Raw genomic sequence first — 24,129 nt, 5'->3', positions numbered from 1 at the left:
CCTCCCCATCCTCCTACGGCAGACCCAGGACCTGCTAACCTTCAGAAGACTTCTCAAGACCTGGCTTTTCGAGCAGTAGCACCATGCCCCCTCCCCCCTCCCCCACCCCCCTCAGCACCTTGAGACCTTCACGGATGAGTAGTGCGCTTTACAAATGTTCTGATTGATTGATTGCAACACATGATACTGAGTGCTACATTGGGAGCTCACATGCACACTACCCCAGAAAGAACAAGCATTTACAATGCAATAGGTCTCGCAGCATTAAAGTTTGAGTTATTGGCATGGTGTATGACAATGCGTTGCATACAACTTTTAGCAAACTTTGATTTGGTGAGCAGTGAGAGTGTGTGCAAGAGTATGCTGTTGCTCACAGCTGTTATTATTCACAGAGCTCTGATGATGCACCTCACGCACGGGGCTGACGCAGTTATTATTCACTCAGCTCTGATGATGCACCTCAGACATGGGCTCACAGCTGTTATTATTCACACAGCTCTGATGATGCACCTCAGGTACGGGGCTGACAGTTATTATTCACACAGCTCTGATGATGCACCTCAGGCACGGGGCTCACAGCTATTATTCCCACAGCTCTGATGATGCACCTCACGCACGGGCTCACAGCTGTTATTATTCACACAGCTCTGATGATGCACCTCACGCACGGGGCTGACGCAGTTATTATTCACACAGCTCTGATGATGCACCTCAGGCACGGGCTCACAGCTGTTATTATTCACACAGCTCTGATGATGCACCTCACGCACGGGGCTGACGCAGTTATTATTCACACAGCTCTGGTGATGCACCTCAGGCACGGGCTCACAGCTGTTATTATTCACACAGCTCTGATGATGCACCTCAGGCACGGGCTCACAGCTGTTATTATTCACATTAGACCCCACACTGCACCTGCTACAAGTGACTAATTACAACAGAAACCCCCCTGCACCACTGCTCCAAACAAAAAAACAGCCAAAAGAAAACCAAAAACCAAAGAAGAAGGAAAAAAGAAGAAAAACTAAATGGCAACAATAATCTAAAGAGGGGCGAAAAACAGAAACTAAGCTAATGATAAAAAATTGGGAGGGAGGGGGGGGACAAAAATTCCTAGCTAACCTCCCAGCCACCAGGTCACCAAACCTAAAATGGTGGCTGGGAGGCAGGAACAAGGGGCTATATAAGAATGGGCTACAAAAACCTATTAGGAAAGAGCCCAAAATACCTTCCAGAAAGTTATGCTCAAAAACACCCCCTCCCCAGGGCCCTCCCAAATCGCCTGGGGGGGGGGACTCCCTACGGTCAGCAGCCCCCCCCCAGTCTCCCTTGGGAGGGAGGGTGAGGGGGGGTTAAAGCAGACCCATGAGACTTGAATGTGGAAAAGGCCGCTTTATTTGGAACAGGTGCGCATTACAATAAATTAACCTCGGCAAAAGCCTTCCAAAACTAAACCTCACTAAATAAATAAATAACCTTAAACCCCGCCCCCACCCCCCTCCCCTAACATTTTTGATGGCCCCTCCCCCACCCATACAATACAACATTTCAAAACATTACAACAACATTAAAAAACATTGCCTCATCATTATAAAACATTACATCATACTATCAACCCCATAACTTATAATTACCAGGCCCTCCGATAACCAGCTCACATGCCTGCCCCGTCACCTCTGTCAAACCCCCCAAAACGTGTAATCAAACAACCAATGACCAACTTATCCTTTCCCTGCCGATAACCCAACCTGACCATTAATCAACAAAATTCTGCCACAAACTGCCCCGAAACAACTAGACCCCGCCACCCAGGAAGGTGGGGGGGGGAGCAAAAAACTACCCCCCCCTTTCTGCCCCCCAAGTAGGAAAAAAAGAAGGGAAAAAAGGTAGGGCACGAAAATCATTCACCGCTGAACGTTCAAAGCTCTAGCCAAAACTTCCCTCAATTCCAACAAATAGAGGTCCATTCCTACTCTAGATAAATGGACTCCGTCATCCCTGAAAAATTCCACAGACTCAAAGCGTATCTCTCTATGAGACACTCTACCAAAACCCAATTGACGGCAAAATCTGGAATCTTCAGCGTTAACCTTCTATCTAGCCCGGTCAATCGCTCTAGGATTCACCGCTCCTCTCCAAATCCTACGCGGAACCAATTCGGTCCATAAAACATGACAACCAGACCAACGTTCCTTAATGACAGCTAAATCCCTCTTGATCGCCCGCAACAAGACCACCCCTTTGGTTGCACAAAGATCATTCTCACCCAAATGAATGAGTAAAATATCCGGGCAGCAAATCCCAACCCCTCCTCTATTGAGACATGGAACAAGTTCCCTCCAAAGCATTCCCCCTTTTCCTTTCCAAATAATGTCAAACATTTTAGCATTGAAACCAAGCATTTCACCAAAGTAACTTTGAGCCGCTTGCACCCGTGCCCATTTGATGAACGAATGCCCCACAATCCAAACCGTCACCACTCGAGAGCAGGGCCCAGCTACTGAACCTGTAAAAGAAAAAACAATGAATACTCAAGGCAAAGAGGATGACGCATGCGCCTCCTCCGCGGTGCCCCGCACATATCGTTTAAAGCACTTAGAAGACCAGCGCCCCAACCGCATGATGTCCCTTTGAGACCACCCTGTATTGTACGCGTCTGTCGCAGCACCAATCCTAAAAGAATGCGTTCCATATTGATCCCCATCCAAGCCAATCTTTTGCAAAGCTTTACGCAAAACCGTGCGCAATTGATAAGCCGTAACAGGCGCCTTGTTAATGTGCTGAAAAACAAGGTCACCATCAAGACCCCCAGAAAGCGTGCACCAACGGAGGGCCAACCACAATGAACACGTAACCTGCGGTGAACGAGCCTCCAACCATACCCCTTTTCCCACCTTCTTCTGATCAGTCTTAGAGCTAGCAAGCCACACATGCACACCTTCCTCCGAGCAGAAAACGTCCCGCCAGTAAACCCCACCCTTAGAGTTAGAACCCAACAATTCTTAAACCCGAAAGGCCCCAAAAAACATGAAAACCATCAACATGGCAAACAAACAAGCCTCAAAATCATCACTGCAAACAGAAGGCAGAATCTCTAAAAGCCGAGCCAGCGTCTGCCAAGATAAGGGGGCTCTAAGCATTGTTGTACCTCCCTGCTCCCTGGCCCAACCTTCAAGTATTCTCCTACCAATCTCACCAGCCGAAGGAGAGTAACCCCAAAAGAGCTTACCAATGAAGGAAATCCCTGCCAACTTCCCTGCAATAGTCACTCTAGACAAACCCTTATCCATAAGGTCCAAGATGAACTGAATCACATCCTCGGAACGATGCCAATCCTCCTCTCGCCTGCATGCGCCTGATTCCAAAAACTCTTTCCATGCAAGAGTATACGAAGCACGCGTGGACACAGACAAAGAACCTACCACCAGCTGTAAGACCCGACGTTGCCTACGTGCCACAGATGTATTGGCATCGGGGTCGGTGATCTGTCCGCCTCCCTGGCTAGTCCACGGAATCTCCCCCACTGTGAACGAGACAAAGCATCCGCTATGTCATTGTCCACACCGGGTATGTGCAAGGCTCGAAAAGTAATGTCATGTTTCAAACAGCCTAGTACAAAAACTCTCAGTAGTTTCAATATCTGCTCATCTCTGGCTGACTGACGATTAACAATCTCCACCACAGCCATGTTATCAACACGAAAGAGAACTTTTTTATGCGCCAGCTCCTCCCCCCAAAGTGTCAATGCCACCAGCAATGGAAAAAGCTCAAGAAATGTGATGCTCCGTCCACCATTCAACCATTCTTCTGGCCATTTCTCTGCACAGCATCTCCCATTCCAATACAAACCAAAGCCCTCGCTGCCCGCAGCATCCGAGAACATTTGCACGTCCCACTGAAAATACACATCACTGACCAGTGGCACACCATTGAATGAGTTGAGGAAAAATGACCACATTCACAAATCCTCTTTGACACCTGCTGATAAGCATACACGAAGGTGAGGCAAATGCTGACCAGCCAGAGCCCTGCCCAATCGTTGACAAAAAGTCCTTCCTGCTCTCACCACTCTGCATGCAAAATTGAGATGTCCCAATAACACCTGAATCTCCTTCACCTTCACTTTCTGTTTTGATAACATAAGACCCAACAGTTCAAGCATCTTTACTTTTTTGTCAGCTGGCAAACGAGCCCGCATTGCCACTAAATCTATTTCAATGCCCAGAAATGAAAGGACTGTAGCAGGACCCATCATTTTCTCTGGAGCTAAAGGTACACCCAGCTCCTCCATGAGCCCATGGAAAGTGTCCAGAGCTGTCTGGCACTCCACGGAGCCCGGGGAACCAACAAAAAAGAAATCATCTAGGTAATGCGTCACAAGCGTATGACCTGACTGGTGTGTAAAATGCCACTGCAAAAAAGTACTGAAGCATTCGAAAAGTGCACATGACATGGAGTAACCCATCGGCAATGCTTTGTCCACGTACCATTTGTTCTCAAAATGGATGCCCAGAAGACACCAATCATCTGGACGGACTGGAAGCAACCGAAATGCAGACTTAATATCACACTTAGCCATCTCTGCAGTTGCGCCCGCGGTCACTACTATTGACATGGCCACGTCAACTGAGGAATATGAAACTGAAGCGACCTCCTCATCGATGAAATCATTCACAGAGGACCCCTCCGGCCATGACAAATGCTGAATAAGTCTGAACTGCCCTTGCTCTTTCTTGGGCACCACGCCAACAGGTGAAATGATTAAGTTGTGGATCGGCCAGTCATCAAAAGGGGCTGCCATCCGACCTTCACGCACTTCTTTGCTCAGCTTTTCCCGCACTACTGCACTATGCTCAGAGGCTGATTTCAAATTGTCCGCCCAACGCCTCTGCCGTGGCCCCAGATAACCCAGATGAAAACCAAATTGAAAACTTTCCAATAGCTTCCGCTTTACTCCAGTGTCCTCATAATCCTGTAAAGCCCATTGTAATTGCTGCAGCTTAACTGGCGTATGAGCCCTTAGGCCCAGAACCCTGCGCACCTCTACCTCCCCGACCCCCTTGCAACTGCTGTGAATGCCCTGAAGCACCTACACCTGTCTGGTTCCCCTGTTGATTACCTGGAAGTTTGGGCCCCCAACATTTAACAAGGGGGTGGCGCCTACCGCAGCCCGAGCATTCATGTCTAAATTTGCAGTATTCCCTAATGCACAACCCCTTATTGAAGTCCCAGCAAGTTCCATTTCCGGACTGTGTAGCTGAACTGCTCCCCACCCCACCCCGGGTGGGCTTAGCCGGAAAGGGCCGATTAATTAAAGGTAAACCACTGGCTGTAAATATGGTTTTACCTCCTGCAGCTGCCCCCAACGTATGCTTCAGAAAAGGGGGTGGTGATGAACAGAGTGCCTGAATTAAGCAGACCACTCTTACCCAGTCCAAAGATCAGGGCTTGATCTATCACCGTTTTTTAGCTCACTGCACCATCCCAGCTCAGAACTTGGCTATATGCAAATTAGTCTGTTCCTGTCCCAGTGCATGATGGGAACAGGGCAAACCAAACTACCAAGCCAATTCTTGTACTGGGAAGGAAACAAGCTTCCGGGGAACGGTTTCTGCCATTTCAGGCGTCGTCGGCCCGGCTTGCTTGAATCCTGATGGTGCAATGAGCAAGGGACTCACATCTGAGTATACCCTTCCACGCTTATGGTGGACAAAATGATTCAGAAAAGGGGGTGGTGATGAACAGAGTGCCTGAATTAAGCAGACCACTCTTACCCAGTCCAAAGATCAGGGCTTGACCCATCACCGTTTTTAGCTCACTGCACCATCCCAGCTCAGAACTTGGCTATATGCAAATTAGTCTGTTCCTGTCCCAGTGCATGATGGGAACAGGGCAAACCAAACTACCAAGCCAATTCTTGTACTGGGAAAGAAACAAGCTTCCGGGGACCGGTTTCTGCCATTTCAGGCGTCGTCGGCCCGGCTTGCTTGAATCCTGATGGTGCAATGAGCAAGGGACTCACATCTGAGTATACCCTTCCACGCTTATGGTGGACAAAATGATTCAGAAAAGGGGGTGGTGATGAACAGAGTGCCCGAATTAAGCAGACCACTCTTACCCAGTCCAAAGATCAGGGCTTGATCCATCCCCCCTTTTCTGAATCATTTTTGTCCACCATAAGCGTGGAAGGGTATACTCAGACATGAGTCCCTTGCTCACGGCTCCATCAGGATTCAAGCAAGCCGGGCCGACGACGCCTGAAATGGCAGAAACCGGTCCCCGGAAGCTTGTCTCCTTTCTGGTGAAGAATTGGCTTGGTAGTTTGGTCTGCCCTGTTCCCATGATGCACTGGGCCAGGGACAGACTAATTTGAATATAGCCAGGTTCTGAGCTGGGATGGGGCAGTGAGCTAAATAACGGTGATGGATCAAGCCCTGATCTTTGGACTGGGTAAGAGTGGTCTGCTTAATTCAGACACTCTGTTCATCACCACCCCCTTTTCTGAATCATTTTTGTCCACCATAAGCGTGGAAGGGTATACTCAGACATGAGTCCCTTGCTCACTGCTCCATCAGGATTCAAGCAAGCCGGGCCGACGACGCCTGAAATGGCAGAAACCGGTCCCCGGAAGCTTGCCTCCTTTCTGGTGAAGAATTGGCTTGGTAGTTTGGTCTGCCCTGTTCCCATGATGCACTGGGCCAGGGACAGACTAATTTGCATATAGCCAGGTTCTGAGCTGGGATGGGGCAGTGAGCTAAATAACGGTGATGGATCAAGCCCTGATCTTTGGACTGGGTAAGAGTGGTCTGCTTAATTCAGACACTCTGTTCATCACCACCCCCTTTTCTGAATCATTTTTGTCCACCATAAGCGTGGAAGGGTATACTCAGACATAAGTCCCTTGCTCACTGCTCCATCAGGATTCAAGCAAGCCGGGCCGACGACGCCTGAAATGGCAGAAACCGGTCCCCGGAAGCTTGTCTCCTTTCTGGTGAAGAATTGGCTTGGTAGTTTGGTCTGCCCTGTTCCCATGATGCACTGGGCCAGGGACAGACTAATTTGCATATAGCCAGGTTCTGAGCTGGGATGGGGCAGTGAGCTAAATAACGGTGATGGATCAAGCCCTGATCTTTGGACTGGGTAAGAGTGGTCTGCTTAATTCAGACACTCTGTTCATCACCACCCCCTTTTCTGAATCATTTTTGTCCACCATAAGCGTGGAAGGGTATACTCAGACATGAGTCCCTTGCTCACTGCTCCATCAGGATTCAAGCAAGCCGGGCCGACGACGCCTGAAATGGCAGAAAGCGGTCCCCGGAAGCTTGTCTCCTTTCTGGTGAAGAATTGGCTTGGTAGTTTGGTCTGCCCTGTTCCCATGATGCACTGGGCCAGGGACAGACTAATTTGCATATAGCCAGGTTCTGAGCTGGGATGGGGCAGTGAGCTAAATAACGGTGATGGATCAAGCCCTGATCTTTGGACTGGGTAAGAGTGGTCTGCTTAATTCAGACACTCTGTTCATCACCACCCCCTTTTCTGAATCATTTTTGTCCACCATAAGCGTGGAAGGGTATACTCAGACATGAGTCCCTTGCTCACTGCTCCATCAGGATTCAAGCAAGCTGGGCCGACGATGCCTGAAATGGCAGAAACCGGTCCCCGGAAGCTTGTCTCCTTTCTGGTGAAGAATTGGCTTGGTAGTTTGGTCTGCCCTGTTCCCATGATGCACTGGGCCAGGGACAGACTAATTTGCATATAGCCAGGTTCTGAGCTGGGATGGGGCAGTGAGCTAAATAACGGTGATGGATCAAGCCCTGATCTTTGGACTGGGTAAGAGTGGTCTGCTTAATTCAGACACTCTGTTCATCACCACCCCCTTTTCTGAATCATTTTTGTCCACCATAAGCGTGGAAGGGTATACTCAGACATGAGTCCCTTGCTCACTGCTCCATCAGGATTCAAGCAAGCCGGGCCGACGACGCCTGAAATGGCAGAAACCGGTCCCCTGAAGCTTGTCTCCTTTCTGGTGAAGAATTGGCTTGGTAGTTTGGTCTGCCCTGTTCCCATGATGCACTGGGCCAGGGACAGACTAATTTGCATATAGCCAGGTTCTGAGCTGGGATGGGGCAGTGAGCTAAATAACGGTGATGGATCAAGCCCTGATCTTTGGACTGGGTAAGAGTGGTCTGCTTAATTCAGACACTCTGTTCATCACCACCCCCTTTTCTGAATCATTTTTGTCCACCATAAGCGTGGAAGGGTATACTCAGACATGAGTCCCTTGCTCACTGCTCCATCAGGATTCAAGCAAGCCGGGCCGACGACGCCTGAAATGGCAGAAACCGGTCCCCGGAAGCTTGTCTCCTTTCTGGTGAAGAATTGGCTTGGTAGTTTGGTCTGCCCTGTTCCCATGATGCACTGGGCCAGGGACAGACTAATTTGCATATAGCCAGGTTCTGAGCTGGGATGGGGCAGTGAGCTAAAAAAGGGTGATGGATCAAGCCCTGATCTTTGGACTGGGTAAGAGTGGCCTGCTTAATTCAGACACTCTGTTCATCACCACCCCCTTTTCTGAATCATTTTTGTCCACCATAAGCGTGGAAGGGTATACTCAGACATGAGTCCCTTGCTCACTGCTCCATCAGGATTCAAGCAAGCCGGGCCGACGACGCCTGAAATGGCAGAAACCGGTCCCCGGAAGCTTGTCTCCTTTCTGGTGAAGAATTGGCTTGGTAGTTTGGTCTGCCCTGTTCCCATGATGCACTGGGCCAGGGACAAACTAATTTGAATATAGCCAGGTTCTGAGCTGGGATGGGGCAGTGAGCTAAATAACGGTGATGGATCAAGCCCTGATATTTGGACTGGGTAAGAGTGGTCTGCTTAATTCAGACACTCTGTTCATCACCACCCCCTTTTCTGAATCATCCCAACATATGCTGACACAAATCCGTATCTAACTCCCCCCACTTAGCCTCTGGATCCCATGCCATCCTGGCCCTAAATTCCTCATCATATTGGGCCCATGCATACCCACCTCCAGTAAGCTGCGCTTTTCTAATCACATTCATATATTTGAATATCGAAACGCTGCGCTCTGGAAATTTCTCGCAGTAAACACTTGCATAGATTAGAAACACCGTCGTCCAATTCTCTATAGCCAATGGAACTTTAGGGCGCTTCGCTAGTTCATACTCCTCCTCCTTAGAACCTTCCTTGGACCGTACCTCACGGTGGAGGAGCTTCAAAATTTCCACATATTCCAAATGCGCTCCTTTGTTGCCAAAATTAAATGAGCACCCAAAGTTTTAGTAACTCCCATATACGGCAGTTTTTTAACTTTCAACTCTTTACTGGCAAGTGGCTCCTTAACACTCCCCGCAGCCTCAGTATTGGTACCGCTTTCAACCTTACCTCCTGCTGCCTCAATGCCATCATCTGTGCCTACACCTATATCTTTAACATATTTTCCTTTTAGTAGTCTCCCTTCAACCACCCCGCCAACCCCGTCCACCGCTGTCCCCACAGACACCATTTTAGGTTTGGCCTGTGTAACTGGGTGCTCACCTTGCTCCAAAGAAGGCGCCCTCGCAGACTCCGCCCGTGGCGCTGAAACAGCCAACCTTTTCCTTCCTCGAGGAGCCCTGACCAATGGGCCGCGCTCTCGTCTCTCCCTTGATGGCCGTGCTACTGTGGAAACCTGCAAAACACTGTGACACATGAGAGGGCTCCCCCGCCCTCACCAGCTCGCAATTCACCCTCTTCAGGACTATCCTCATCATAGTCCAACAATACCGGCTCCACTTCCGGCAACATAGGAGCCTGAAAGGCAACACCTCGGGTCTTACCCAACCCGTCATCAGTAATGTTAGATTTAAAGTGAGTAGAAAGTCCTCCTGGAGGGGGAGCAGACTGTACACGCCTGTACCTCCCCATGCGCTGACTCTGTAGCTCCATAGCCGATGGTAAGGTAGACCACCTAGACCTGCTATTCGTTGGGGCCAGCGAGGTCGCGCCAGACCTTCGTTCGCTGACCGCGACGGGCTCCCTCGGCGGTACGGAGAGCGCCGCGCTAGGCTCTCTCCTCACTTCACCTCGGCGAAGATGGGCTGAACCACGCCCTACCGAGTCCGGACCGCCGCACCGATCCACCCCCTGAAAAGAAAAAGTTTGGACTGGTGTGCTGGGATCCCCAATAAAAACACCTGACACAAGCCCTGGCCGCTGCAAAACAACTGAACCAACTGACCCCCTATGTAACCTATCCAAAGACAAAATCCTATCTGTACTCCTCAAAGGCACCCCTCTCACAGGAGAATCACCCACCACGTCTTCCTCATCGCTCCAAACCAAGTCTGCTGCTGCCACCGCCGAAGAAGAACCCCTACCCACAAAACACTCAGACGCACCCGGCTCCTCACCCCCCCGCTGAACCGCACCCTGAGCCATACACACACTCCCAAAACGCTCCCAACCAGGCTGCCGAACCTCAAAACCTCCTGCTTGCCCCAAAACACTACCATACCGTGGAAAAGGACAGGGTACAAAATTTCTTAGGCGAAGAACAAGCTGCCACCGCCACAGCCACGCCAGCAGAGGCCTGGCGCGAAGGACGGGACGGACCCCCTGCTATCACCAGGTCCATTCTGCCCGCCTCCAATTAAAAAGACATAGAGCCTCCAGCACCCGATGGTCCTCCATAACAATAGTGAATATCAATGTAAATAACACCTTAAAGCTAAGAAAACTCGCGCTAAAAGTATGAAGTAATGCCTACACAAAAATTCCTAGCCAACCTCCCAGCCACCAGGTCACCAAACCTAAAATGGTGGCTGGGAGGCGGGAACAAGGGGCTATATAAGAATGGGCTACAAAAACCTACTAGGAAAGAGCCCAAAATACCTTCCAGAAAGTTCTGCTCAAAAACACCAACCCCCCCCCCATCCCGGGCCCTCCCAAATCGCCCGGGGGGGGGGGGGGGACCTCCCTACGGTCGGCAGCCCCCCTTGGGTCCGGCTTTGCCTTTCCGGCCCGCGCTCTAATTGTGACGAGCCTGCTAATACACAGGTATTTTTGAGCACATCTGAATAAATGATCAACTCGAGTAAGGAAAGAGAAGAAATCTTTTCCGGCCCCGGAGTTACACTTATTTGCTGGTGTTCTGCTTCCTGGTTTGTTAGTATTTTCAGCAGTGCGGCAAAAGGGAATGTTCTTCCATTTTCTGTGTTATTAAAAGTCATGTAGTAGCGTCTTGATAATCTTCTATGAGGCTGAAATCCCCATATGTTTAACGGGGCAACAATTGTCTTACTGCAGGTCAAGGAGCTGGTCGGAGAAGAGTTGTTTCGGCGCTATGACCGCCTTCTTCTGCAGTCCAGCTTAAACTCAATGGCAGATGTGGTTTACTGCCCCCGGCTGAACTGCCAAACTCCAGTGATGAAGGAACCAGGAGGTACCATGGGAATCTGCACCAACTGCCGCTATGCCTTTTGTGACCTTTGCAGAATGACCTACCATGGCGTCACACCCTGCGCACAACCTGAAGGTGAGTTTATTACTGTGTCAAACCAGGTTACTAATGAAGATCATCGGCCATTTTGTTTGTTTAAATTTCACTTCATTGAATCCCTTTTAAAAAGAGATATGTCCCCTTCCCAGTGAATACATGTTGTTTCTCTCAAATGGCTTCTTAAAACAGACACTGATGAAGCCAATAGGTCTCGGCAACCCAAGAGTTATTGCCGTTGTCAGTGTTCTTTACCTATGTGTTATGAAGTGGAGTGTATGTGGTGTGGAATTGAAATATGTGTAGTGTAAATATGTAGAATGGTGCTGAGTGTATTTATGTGGAGTATAACTATGTTGCATGGTGTGTATTTATATACAGTGGCATTGTGTGGCGTGGAGTGGAGTTGAATTGTGTGGTATGATGTTTTGATTATATTGTGTGGATGGCAGTCATGTGGTGTGAAATTATGTGGATTGTAATGGAATTGTTAGTGTAATTTTGCTGCATGTAATTGTGTGGCGCTGAGAGGAGTTGTGTGTAGTGGAATTATGTGGCACGGTGTGCATTGAAATTATGTGGATAGCAATTATGTGGAATTGAGTATAGTAAAATTATGTAGAGTGGGATTGGGTGCCATGGAGGGTAACTATACGGAGTGGCATTGTGTATTGTGGAGTGGCATATAGTGAAGTGGAATTATGCGGGTGGTGCTGAATTATATGGCATGATGCGGAATTCTGTGAGTGAATTTGATGTATGTGCTGTGTAGTGAATGATATGTTGTGGAGTGAAATTATGGGGTTTGGTGTAGAATTATGTGGTGTGGAATGGAATTGTGCGGAGTGGAATTCTGGTGCGTGGAATTGTGTGGCGTTGTGTGAAATTATGTTGAGTGGAATTATGTGGCATGGTGTGGAATGTATTTGTGTGGAGTGTTGCTGCGTAACGTAGATTTATGTGGATTGGAATTATGTGGTACGGAGTGCAATTGAATTATGTAGTGTTGTGTGGTATGTGGAGTTGAATTATGTTGCATGTTGTGGAATTCTGTGATGTGGAATTGTGTGAAGTGTATAATTATGTGGCATGGTGCAGTGTGGAATTGTGTGGTGTGTAATTATGTGGCTTGGTGCGGAGTTGGATTTTTTGATTTGGAGCTGAGTGGATATTTGTGCAGTGCTATTATGTGGCGTGAAGTCTGATTATATAGGTTGGAGTGGAATTATGTGTAGTAGAATAATCGAGTTTAATTGTTTTGCGTGGTGTGTAATTATGTGGTTTGGAGTTGAATTATGTGACATGGAGTGGAGTGGAAATATGTGGAGCTGAATTTGATGGATTGTAATTACGTGGCATGGAGTGGAATGATGTGGAGTTGAATTGTGGGGTGTGACATTTTGAGAGGTTGAAATGTGTTTTGTGTAGTGGAATTATGTGGTGTGGATTTGTGTGTTGTGGAAATGCATGTCACTTAATTGTGTGGCGTTCTGTTGACATACGTGGAGTTGAAGCTTGTCTTTATGGGCCAGCTGAGTGTGGGGCACAGTCTACATCGGTTGGCTATATTGTTCAGTGATCTCTGCAGCGCTTAGATTGATACAGGCACCATATCTGCTACAGGGCTCAGGGAGCCACCTTCATGGGTGGTGAGACAATGCTGTTTCTGACTTCTGTACTCTCACCCCTGAAATTGGTTGAAACAGTGTAAACAGCATCCAGTAGTTGCTTCTGACTCCCTTGCGAACACTGGAGTCTTGAGATGACTCCAAATTCGGGTGGATTGATTTACCACTGCTTTGAAATTTCAACACAGGCCCTGCTGGCGGGGCAGGGTCATGGTGATTAAAGGCGGCTCGCTGAATCATCTGTATTTACTAAGCGAGCCAGTAGCGTTTCTGAAGGTTTTCTATCTGGTAGCATGTTTATTTTAAATGCACATTGGCATGAGGGGCAAAAATAAAGTTTTTCTATAGCTCCTGCTAGACCATGGCAGCATCAGCTTTTCTGCAGTGATGTCCTTTATATTACGAGCATCTGCAGCCATTACAATAAGAAACTAAGGTTACCTTTGGTTCCCTGTTCAGAAACGGTGGGAGGGTGGACGAGTGGGGAGATAAAGAAACATGAGCTAGGGCAGCAAGTGAGGAGGGGGATAACGAAAGACACACATTACAGCATGATCTACAGATGGAAAGAAGAAACAAGGATGGGGTGGGTGGGAGGAGACGGTGCCGGTGAAAACACTATCACTCTTTTAGAATGCTCAAAGACAAAGAAAAAAGTAGCCCCAAAAACAGCAGAAGTGGATGGATGCAAGTACTTGGTCCATGCTTCAGGGGAGGGCCAAACTAATGAAGAAGTATGATGTATGCATGCTACGGACAAACAGGAACAAAGAATATGAGAGCAACATTGGAGCAAACAAATGGGAATCCTATGGGTGGGCTGAAGTCCTTCGATGTAAACAAAATGTCTTAAAAAGGGACAGCGCTTGCACTGTCTAGCTGAGACCTAAAAATAAAAAAAGAATCCTGATTCATATCATGGATACCATCATTCTTTTTATATTCAAACAGCTCCTAATGGTGCAGCATTACATATGTTCCACTGGAGCTAGCCTTTAAGAAGAGTTTGTGACAGAGACTTTCAGGCTGATAATAAAACCTGCCATAAAACCTGTAAATTTAATAGTAGAGGCATCGTCCAACAATGTAAGCGTAGTGCTATTTTGCCTGTATGGCACCACTAAAAATAGACTCTGCTTGTATACAGGTCATTCAAACCTGATGTCGCCTAGATATCTGCTATGACAATAAAACGCACATTTAATGGGCAAGTGATGGTTCCTTGGCCCCATCTGGGCTATTTATGGGAAGGAAGACTATTTTACTTTCACTGCAGTGGAGGAAAACTATTGATATTACTGGTGAGGGTGAACTACATGGCTGCATTCACAGAAATCTTACTGAACTAGTTAATTTGGTAAGTCTTATGTAACGTTTATTTCCAGCATTTTGGGTGAAATTGTTAATCTGAGAATAAATGTCAGGTGTCCTAGTTCCATTGCTAAAAGGTACCCACTGGACGACATTCAGTTCTGTTTGTTTGTCTACCCAACCGACTTGCCCACCTTGTTAGTGGTTCTGTCAAAAGTTTATTTTTATAGCACTCTCTAGCTGTTTTGAGACGGTTTCTTAGTTCCCCCAATATTTCCATATCTTTGGAAAAATATGAGTAAATTGCAAAATCTTTTATTTGGGTCTTTTGGCCATAGGTGTTTACTGGCCAGTATCCATGGTGGATACTGTTGTTTAAAATCAGTGTTTAAGGACTTAAGACTATTTCATACTAATTGGATAACAGAGTTATTCATTTTGTAAACTTGTCTGTCAAAAATGACAATAGTGAGAAGTCAAGGCTTACTCCCAGAAGTTGACGATAAGAACTCAGATGAATTATAATAGAGTATTCACACTCGATACGCTCTATATCTGTTTGTGTTATATGTTTTAAGATGGCCTGGTTTAGAGGAGGTGGTGATGAAGGTAAATCCCCAAAATGCATTCCAGGGCTCACTCATAGTGCACCCCCCCCCCCTCCAAAAATCAAACAAAAGACTTTTGATGACTTTACATGTGGAAAGCATCCTGCAAAGTCATAATGGAAGGTTTGCTACTTTAGAATTTATGCCAGTCAAGGGTTTTAGGGTTTACAACTAGTACATTCTCGGATTTTTACATACATTTTTTCATGAGCCTAGAGAGAAAGATTTCCTTGAAATAAAAGCATTTTCCAATTGTTCCTATCAGTTCTGTGATGCATACAATAAGTGCAGACATAAGTACATCACGTTCCACTTTCTAAAACCTTCTAGACCCTATGTGAAGTGTGCTTCTCAACGGGTATTTTTTAATATATATGTTACCATAGTCACATTGCCTTTGTCTTTCTACCACAAAGTCCATTTCACTGCCCGAGTACCCATGCCTACATGCGTCCATTCTCCATAAATTTGTCCTCCTGCCCCAGAGGCTGGGCCTCCTCACCTCAATGTTTATTTCCTTCCTCCAAGGTCTGTGTCTCCCCCAGTCTTCCTGGCCCAGTATCCATGGCAGTGTTTCCATGCCCCAGTGTTTTAATCTCTCCTAATATCATGCACATTAGTGTCTCTTGTTCCATTGTCCATATATCTAAGTCCTTTGTTAAGTAACCAGTCCATATTTTACATGTCCATAACTCTTGTCTAGGGTCTTTGTCTCACACGTCCTATACCTGTCTTTCTGTCATTATCAGTGTCTCTGTGTTCCTGTTCAACACTTCCTGTCCCTGTGCCTAGGTATCCCTATCTCAGCTCAGTGTTCCCTTGTCTCTCTCTGCTCAGCTATGTATCACTGGCCCAGGGTGCCCCTTTCTCCTTCTCCTTGTGTCTGTTTATCTTTGTCCAAGTGTCAGTGCCTCCCTCTCCCAATGTCTCTGTCACAATGTTCAAGTGTACTACCTTTCTCCTTATTGGTGTCAATGCACCCCTATTCATTTGCTTTTCTCTCTGCCCTGTACCCTTTGTTAGCATTCCCTCTCTCCTTGAACATGTTTCTGTCATTGCAGAGCAATTCTTCCTATCCAAGTCTTAGTTACTAAATGGCCATGTCTAAATGGCCACTTGCCTCCCTCTCCGTGGCTCCCTGTTTCACTGACAGTATCGGCTGAGCCTGAGTCAAGTGCTTCCCAACCCCGTTGTCTGTGTGAGTACCTCTCTGTCCCAATGAATGTCTCCCAGTCCCAGTGTTTTTATGTTCATGTCTCTCTGTCCATGTAGTCATTTCCATATCTCACTTGTCAAACAATGAAACGCCCCTCTGGTAATTTCAATCCTAGGCACACACTCAGCTCAAAAAATCATCCATACAGATAGCAACAGCAGTTATAGAAAACAGGCAAAATCGGAAAATGCAGAATTGTTCAGAATGCGAAACAACTAGTATATGCGTGGTTGAATGACTAAGGCCTCTATGGTTCTAATGGGATGGTATAACTTATTATCCTGAGGAAGGTGCTGGCTAGAAATTGTTTGCCCACCGAAACGCGTTGATACATAAGAAAGGGAGAACTACTTTGAGTCCGGGTTGGGAGACAATAAACCTGACATAAAAAGCACAATTAATAATCAGGATTGATCTCCAGTACACTTTTGTAGCTCTCCCTTAGCTCTTAGGAATTGTTATTTCTTTCTTCTGTCCCTAGGATTGTTTTGAACTTTTATGTTTTTTATTATGTATATTGCCAATGTAATTGTGAATTTTTAATGTATTTGTGCATTGATTATTGTTTACTAGCCAGAGCTGGTTATTTCTCTTTTTAATAAATTGTATGGTCTTACCACACATATACTAGTTGTTTCGCATTCTGAACAATTCTGCATTTTCCGATTTTGGCTGTTTTCTATACCTGCTGTTGCTATCTGTATGGGTGATTTTTTGAGCTGAGTGTGTGCCTAGGATTGAAATTACCAGAGGGGCGTTTCATTGTTTGACAAGTGTCATTTGGTACCCTGCTCCTTTGTGTTTTCGGGTCCCTCTCTCTTTTACTAGTCATTTCCATATCTCCCTGTCTGTATGCATACATGTGTCTCGCTGTCTATGTCTGTGCTTCCTGTCCTAGTGTTCAATTCTCTCTGTAATATTGTACAAGTCTCCTTATCTCAATATCTGTGCTTCTGTCTACCAATGCCTAGCCCAGTGTCCTTGTTTCCCTCACCTTCTTTTCTTGTGTCTCTGTCTCTCTTCTCTGATGCCACCATTAATGTTTCCCTGCTTCAATGTCTGTCTATATTTAGTGACATTCTCCCCTTCTCATTTACCATCTCTCAATTCCATGTTCAGTTCCCATGCTGTTTGGTCCCTGTAGTGGTTTAGATGCTTCCCTCTGTCAATATCCATTTTTGTGTCTCAGTGTCTATTTATGTGCTTCCCTGACCCACTGTTCTATCCCCATATCCCACTATCGTATTACACTAGGATCTGTGGCTTCTTGTCAAGGTGTATGTGGGCCCTTATTGTAGTCCTAGTGCCCCTGTCCCATTGACACAGTCTCCCTGTCCCTCATACAAATCTCCCTATCTCAATTTTAGTAAATCAATTTCTTGACATAGGCGTTTCTCTGTCTTTGACACTATTACAGTGCATACATGAGACACTGTTCTAGTCTCAGGATCTTCAACCCTTGTGTTTATATCTTCATTTTCAAGATTCTGCTTCTCCAAATGTCACTGTGTCATTGACCATTCTTTGTGTCTGTCCTATACTGTCTCAGTAATTATTCGCTTCTTTTCGTCAGTGTGTCTGTGGCGCCCATTTCCATTATATGTGCTCATTTCTAATTGATTGTGTCTGTCTGTGCTAGTCCTCATGTTGTGTCATTATTTGTTTATCCCTGTTTCAGCGTCACAGTGGGATGTTGTGAGCATTGTGTCCTGAATTGGGTGAGGAGTGCCGTAGGTTTGAATACTGGGTGAGAGGTAGTTTCATAAAGGTCATAAAACCCACCTCCGCCTTACACAGAACCACCTCTCCTTCAGAAAGCAACTAAAAACTTGGTTATTCGATAAGTAAAGTACTCACCCTCCCTCAAGCGCCTTGAGACCCTCTGGGTGAGTAGTGCGCTATACAAATTCTTGAACTTGAACTTGAAAGGTAGAAGGCATGTTTTGAGGTGACTGAGGCATGGGGTGTTTCTTTGGGATTGAGTTGGTAGCAAGAATTGGTTTATGTGCATTATGCATGGTGGTGTTTGTGGTGCTAATTATGGGGTGGATGCTGAGGGTCTGTATGTGCTCTTAGTTTTGGTGAGTCACAACTAGTCTAGGACTAATGACTTGTTTATGGTGGTTCATACCGATTGGTGATGTGGTATAAATAAAATGATGTGCATGTGGGGTGTCTGTTTTTGGAATGGAGATGGCATGTTGTGGGTTAGTATCAATCTACGTCCGTATGTAAGAGATGGTGGTGCCTGTGGTTTATGGTGCTGTGAGATATGGATTTAGGTTTGTGGTGGATGGGATGTTCAAGGGAAGAAGGAGTACCCAGTGAAAGAGGGTTGAAGTGTGGCATGTGCAGGGGTACTTTTGTTGTACTTGTTAACACAGTCCTTGAATATGTAATAATGCCATGTAATGTGGTTGGGTAAGTATTGATGTGGGCTTATCAATCTAGTGAGGTGGTGATGGAATATATGGTTGGAGGAATTATTGGGATGTGATGTTGGTAGGGAATACGCATGTTGAATGGGTAGTTGTCTGGTGTGTGATACTGCTATTATTGCTTGATGAGAGAAGGAAACTGATGATTAGGTGGATGAAAAGGTGTTTGTGAGAGTGGGGCAGGGCGTATCCTATTTTCTTCATGTGTTTGGGACCATGTAATAGTGATTTCTGATGTTTGTTGTGGTGCAGTTCATCTTGTAATGGCTAATTAAATGTAGTGTTTATGTGTGTATTTGCTCTGTTTAGTGAAGTCCCTGTTTCAGGGATGGAGGTGTTTGGAAAGTGGAGGAGATATGCATTGTGTTTATACATGAACCAGGGCAGAGTGTTTCACTTAGAGTAGCATGCATAGGAAGAGTGATACCAGTGGATGCAGGAATCAGAGAATGGCCTAGTGAATGTGGGGACGTTTTTTGTTGCACCATGAATGCTGTGGATTGTAATGGGTTTGAAGTGACATATGTAGATGCTTAAAATGTTGCTTATTTAAGGTTGGTGCTGGGATGGCCATATTGTCTGTGGTGGATACGGAGACACATTTTCTGGTCTTGATGTGTACCTCTAATGGTGGCTAGGGTGTGGCCTGTGTGGCAGTGGGGGTGCTCGGTGAGACAGTGTATTTGGTGAATGCTGAGTGTTGTAATGGATATGGGTTGGCCTTTGCATATGATCACTATCTAGATGTGCTAGTGCTTGCAGCCTGGTGGGGTACTCATTTGTTTGTGGATTTCTTTAATATACTCTAAAGTGCAAAATTGGTGAAATGGCAGTGAAAAATTGGATGCAAGACGTTTGTTTGGCAGAAATGTCATTATTTGTGGGAGGGCCTGATGGGCATATGTGCTGGTTGATTATATGGGTGAGTTGAACCTGGCCCTCTCTGCAGGGTCATCCCCAAACGTTTCGCCTTCACCCCTCCTATTTTTCAGATTTTTTTTTTTACGGCTTTAAGACTTTGCACTTTACCACCGCTAATCAGTACTAAACTGCTTGTGCTCACTCCATACAACATCGTAACATTGGCTGACTGGCATATTTAATTTATCCATAAGTGATTAGTAAAGTAGTATACGATATACCCAGGACAGGTACATTTTATGCTACGAGTGGGCCTGCAGCACTTATAGAGCCACCCACTTAAGTAGCCCTTTAAGACATGTCTTAGGACATGCATTGCAGCCTGCTTGCTGTTTTAAACTGCCAATTCAACTTGGTAAAATAGTACTGTGCCAATCCTAAAACTCACTTTTTAATACATTTAAGTCACACCCTAAACAGTCTATTGGGCAGGGTCCATTTTATTTAAAAGGTTGGACATGTACTTTTAAGTTTTACATGTCCTGGTAGTGAATTACTGATACATTTGTTTTTCACTACTGTGAGGCCTACCTCTCCCAAAGGACATCAGTGGGTTACCTTATTACTTTTAATTAGTGATAACATTTGTTTGAGAGCAGGTAGAAATATCATGTTTGTGTCTAAGAACTGTAATTTAAAATCCTCTTTAATGGTAAAGTTGAATTTTATGTCACAATGTTGAAAATGGCGCTTTATGAAAGTTAGTATTTTCTTGTCCTAACTATTTCAGGCCTTAAAAGATCATAAAAATGTTACCAGACCTGCAGGTCTAGTGACTTGAATAATCTATTTGACCTTAATGTAATGCTCTTGACCCATAAACTGGTCTTAAATTGTGTGGTCTTACACAACTATTTTGATTCTTCATTGTCAATTATGAAAGCACCTTCAAAATGTGAGTTCAGCATGTCCGCTGTACTAAAATCTCTTTTGCCTGATTTAAAAAACTAAACTTTCGCTCCATTTATAATAGGGATTTAGCCCACATTTAGAGTACACATGAACCCTGATTGTAACAGCGTAGTCATCAGGGCGGGGCAGGAAGGTTTCTCTGTTCATGTTTAAAAAGTCTCACTTTTAATAAATATAGTACTACAGGATAATGTGGTAGCGCACATTCATTTATAGACAACATATTTTACATTGTAATGGCCACACAATTTCCAAACTTCATACAGGTTTATTGTTAAAACTATATAGTGTACAAACGACAATGTGTGGAAATTGGGGTTCAGCAAATTCATTTGCACATCACCATGTAAACTGTTCTGATTTGTTCCGATCCCATTAAAATCTTTGTTTCTATCACACTTCATATAACAACTGAGTTCTTAAAAAGGCCAGGGTAATGTTTGCAAATATTGCAGAAAAATAGGATTTACCTCCAAATGCAAAGCATACTGCATACACAGGTGTACTTTGCTTGAGTGGATATATAACTGTCTGGATGAGGATTTAGTAGTTGTCTGACTGTCTGTTTATGTGAGTAATTAAAAGTGTCTCACTTAATACATGGATTAGTAACTAAACTAAACTATGTGAATGTGTGAATCACTCTCTCTGTTGTTGTATAACATGCTGCATCAGTTGGTCACTAACTACATGAGTGTGTATATTAGTTATTGATGAGTTGGGTGAGTATTTGTATGGGACACTGAGTTTGTGTGTGGTTGGATGGGGTGTGCGTAACTCTATGCATAGATGTGTGGATGGTTGGTTTACTAGGTTTATAGGTTTAAGAGTGCATGTGGAAACAGTTGTTTGGGTGACTGAATGTATTTATTTGTGTGTTGGTGAGCAAATATATGTTTTAGTTGTACATCTTCAACAAAGTAAAAAAAAAGGCATTTTATGTGAGAGTTGGTGTTATAAATAAGTATATGTAAGAGTCAGTGATTGTGAGAGTAACTATATGAATGAGTGTATAATTGTAATGGTGATTTTTTAACATATTAACTTTGAGTTACTATGTGTTTGAATAAATGAGGTGTTGTGTGTATAATTGTGTAAGTGAGTAAATGTAAGTGTGATTATTTATTTTCATGAGTGAGTAGGATGACTGCATAACCAACTAAGATGAGTGCTGATGTGTCAATATCTATATATGTCTATAAGTGCATTTGGTAGTGTTCTATTAATTAGTGACTGCATGTATAAGTGATTCTGTTGTTGAATGGGTAGTTGTGTGTGTAGATTTAGGATCAGTGAGTGGGTATGTAGTAACTGGTATTGGTGTGTCAATGGTTTCAAATATTTACAGTGAGTGATGAAAGGTTATACTAGTGTATGATGAGGTGTATCAGACTGTCATGTGGATGATGTCATCAGTGATGTCATTTGAGATGTCATCAGTGATGTCATCAGTGATGTCACTGACCATGTCATGAATGATGTAATATGTGACATCATCAGAAGCGCAGGGACACACTGGCTAGTGTAACCAGGCGCTCTATAAACTCAGAATAATAATAATAATAATAATCGTGGGTGCGCGAGTTATAGTTAGCACAACTAACTATAAATGAGGAATTTCAATGGTTTTGTACGAGTGAAATGTCCTGCTAACAATACCACCCCTGAAACCTATGGTTTTTCTCGGTGAATTTCTAAGGTTTTTTATTTATTTATATAATTTTTATTTGGAAACCTCAGACATATCGCTTCAGACAATACAGATGTGGGCCTACAACCCTTCAGGCCGGCCGGGATAGATCAAAACCATCACATAGCAAAATATCACAATTCCGCATCTCCCGGTCTAAAGCCACAATAAAGCAATATATTCGAAATAGCCCAGAAGCGCGTTCAATCAGTATCAGGATAGAATAGGTTCCATTTTATGATAGGGAAGAAGGATCTGAGCATACGATTAGACAGAATACAATTAATGCCATTCGCGGATTGGGACAGTCGCTGTCAATACTAACAGGAAATCAAAACGTGGTACTCAGAAGACGTCAGCGTACAATTATTACACGGCAGCTCGATATCCATTCACGTGGTAAAGAAACATTGTAAAAGGAATGTAACATAGCTAGGAAAATCCCAGTCCCAGAGAAGAATAAGGCCAGACCCCCCCATGCAAATAGAAGTGAGAAAAAGAAGAAGAAAAGAGCGAAAATCGAGAAAGAATAAGGGCCATAGAACAAAGGAGAAAGAAAACAGACCCCATCCCCCAACCCCCACCCCGCATACCAGCAGAAGGCTACGGCCAACCCCCCCCCTTATAGGCATGCCTGTCGTCCCACCCAGGAAACCCCAATTAGGAAAAGAAAGAAGGAGGAGGACCCCCGTACCCGGCCCCAGTCACCCCCCCCGCCCCTCCGCATCCCAGAAGAGAATGGAGGCTCCTCGAAAAAGGAGATAACTATCATCATATGTCCATCACATACCCCCACCACCATAATAATAAGCAAAGTCTTGCGTCATCACCAGAGTCAACAGGCCAAGAGAACAATCATACAGTATTCACCCCTGGCCAGTCCGAGTAAAAAGAGGCAAACAATCTAGTCCATCGAGTCCACAGGCAGGCGATTTCAGCGACCAAAACCTCTTCTCAGGAGCAACCCAGGAGTCCAGCGATGGCAGACGATTTACGACATAGTCCAATAGTGAAAGGGTGCGGCCATGTCCCTCGGTTACGAGCACATCTATGAGAGACCCAAAGTGAATGTCAGTAACGCAAATCCGGTTACCGGGCACATCTTCCTCGATTAGTAACCCTGTATGCCCAGGGGAGTCCGTAGTGACATACACCCGAGCCGCGACAAGCGTCCGATCTGCCACATTCTCGCCCATGCCCCCAAGCCCAATATCGGGAGCAAGTGAAACAGACGAGTCGCGGAGGGGCAACAGCATATGACCCAGGGAGGAATGAAAATCCTGGAGAGCCAAGAGGACATCTCCCAGCGTGTACGCCTCGTCTGCAACTTCGTCGGCCACCATGTGTCTCACCCCCGGGGACTCCCCAGGCGAGTCAACAAACATTGTAGCAGGCATCCGGAGTATAGTAGCACCAGGAAGTCTATGTAGGGGTCGGGGTGAAGTTATCGAGACTCGACCAAAAATACAGCAGCACCAACCTCAACCCCGCAATACCAGGGTGACCCACAACTCGACATCAGTCTCTGCCGGTGGACTTTTCACAGAATGTCAGGTTACTCCGGGGATCCCACTGCAAAGATTAATGCGGGCAGTATGAGTAACGCCCGGACTCTTAGGCGAGGAGAAAAGCGGCCAGATGTGTGCAGCGAGGTGTCGAGCACTTGCGCCGTACTCCGTTATCGTCAGCCAGTGAAATTACTCGAGTCGCGATCTCCGGAGGGGGAAGGGGGAGGGGCCACCGATCCTCACCACTCGACCGCGGCCGCTGTTGTTCAGCTCGACCCCGGCCACGTCACAGCCCGAGGTCCCGGCTCACGTCCCTCACAGGCCCGGATCTGAGCGACGATATTTCTCGGCCATCCGAGGAGATAGCAAACTCGGAGTTGCACGTTCAGGCACC

At 45.7% G+C, this 24,129-nt stretch overlaps 1 protein-coding gene across 1 annotated transcript in view; it reads left to right on the top strand.

Moving 5' to 3' along the window:
• The window catches only part of LOC144769080 (E3 ubiquitin-protein ligase RNF14-like), a 176,611-nt gene that overhangs the window by 74,404 nt on the left and 78,078 nt on the right, over window positions 1-24,129 (top strand). The window contains exon 5 of the mRNA XM_078653079.1: window positions 11,314-11,542. Within this exon, the coding sequence (XP_078509205.1) occupies window positions 11,314-11,542 (229 nt within the window). The remainder of the gene's footprint in view (window positions 1-11,313; window positions 11,543-24,129) is intronic.

Source organism: Lissotriton helveticus, chromosome 7 (assembly GCF_964261635.1).
Source record: "Lissotriton helveticus chromosome 7, aLisHel1.1, whole genome shotgun sequence".
Classification (NCBI taxonomy): Eukaryota; Metazoa; Chordata; class Amphibia; order Caudata; family Salamandridae; genus Lissotriton; species Lissotriton helveticus.
This window is presented reverse-complemented; position numbering and strand designations above follow the sequence as displayed.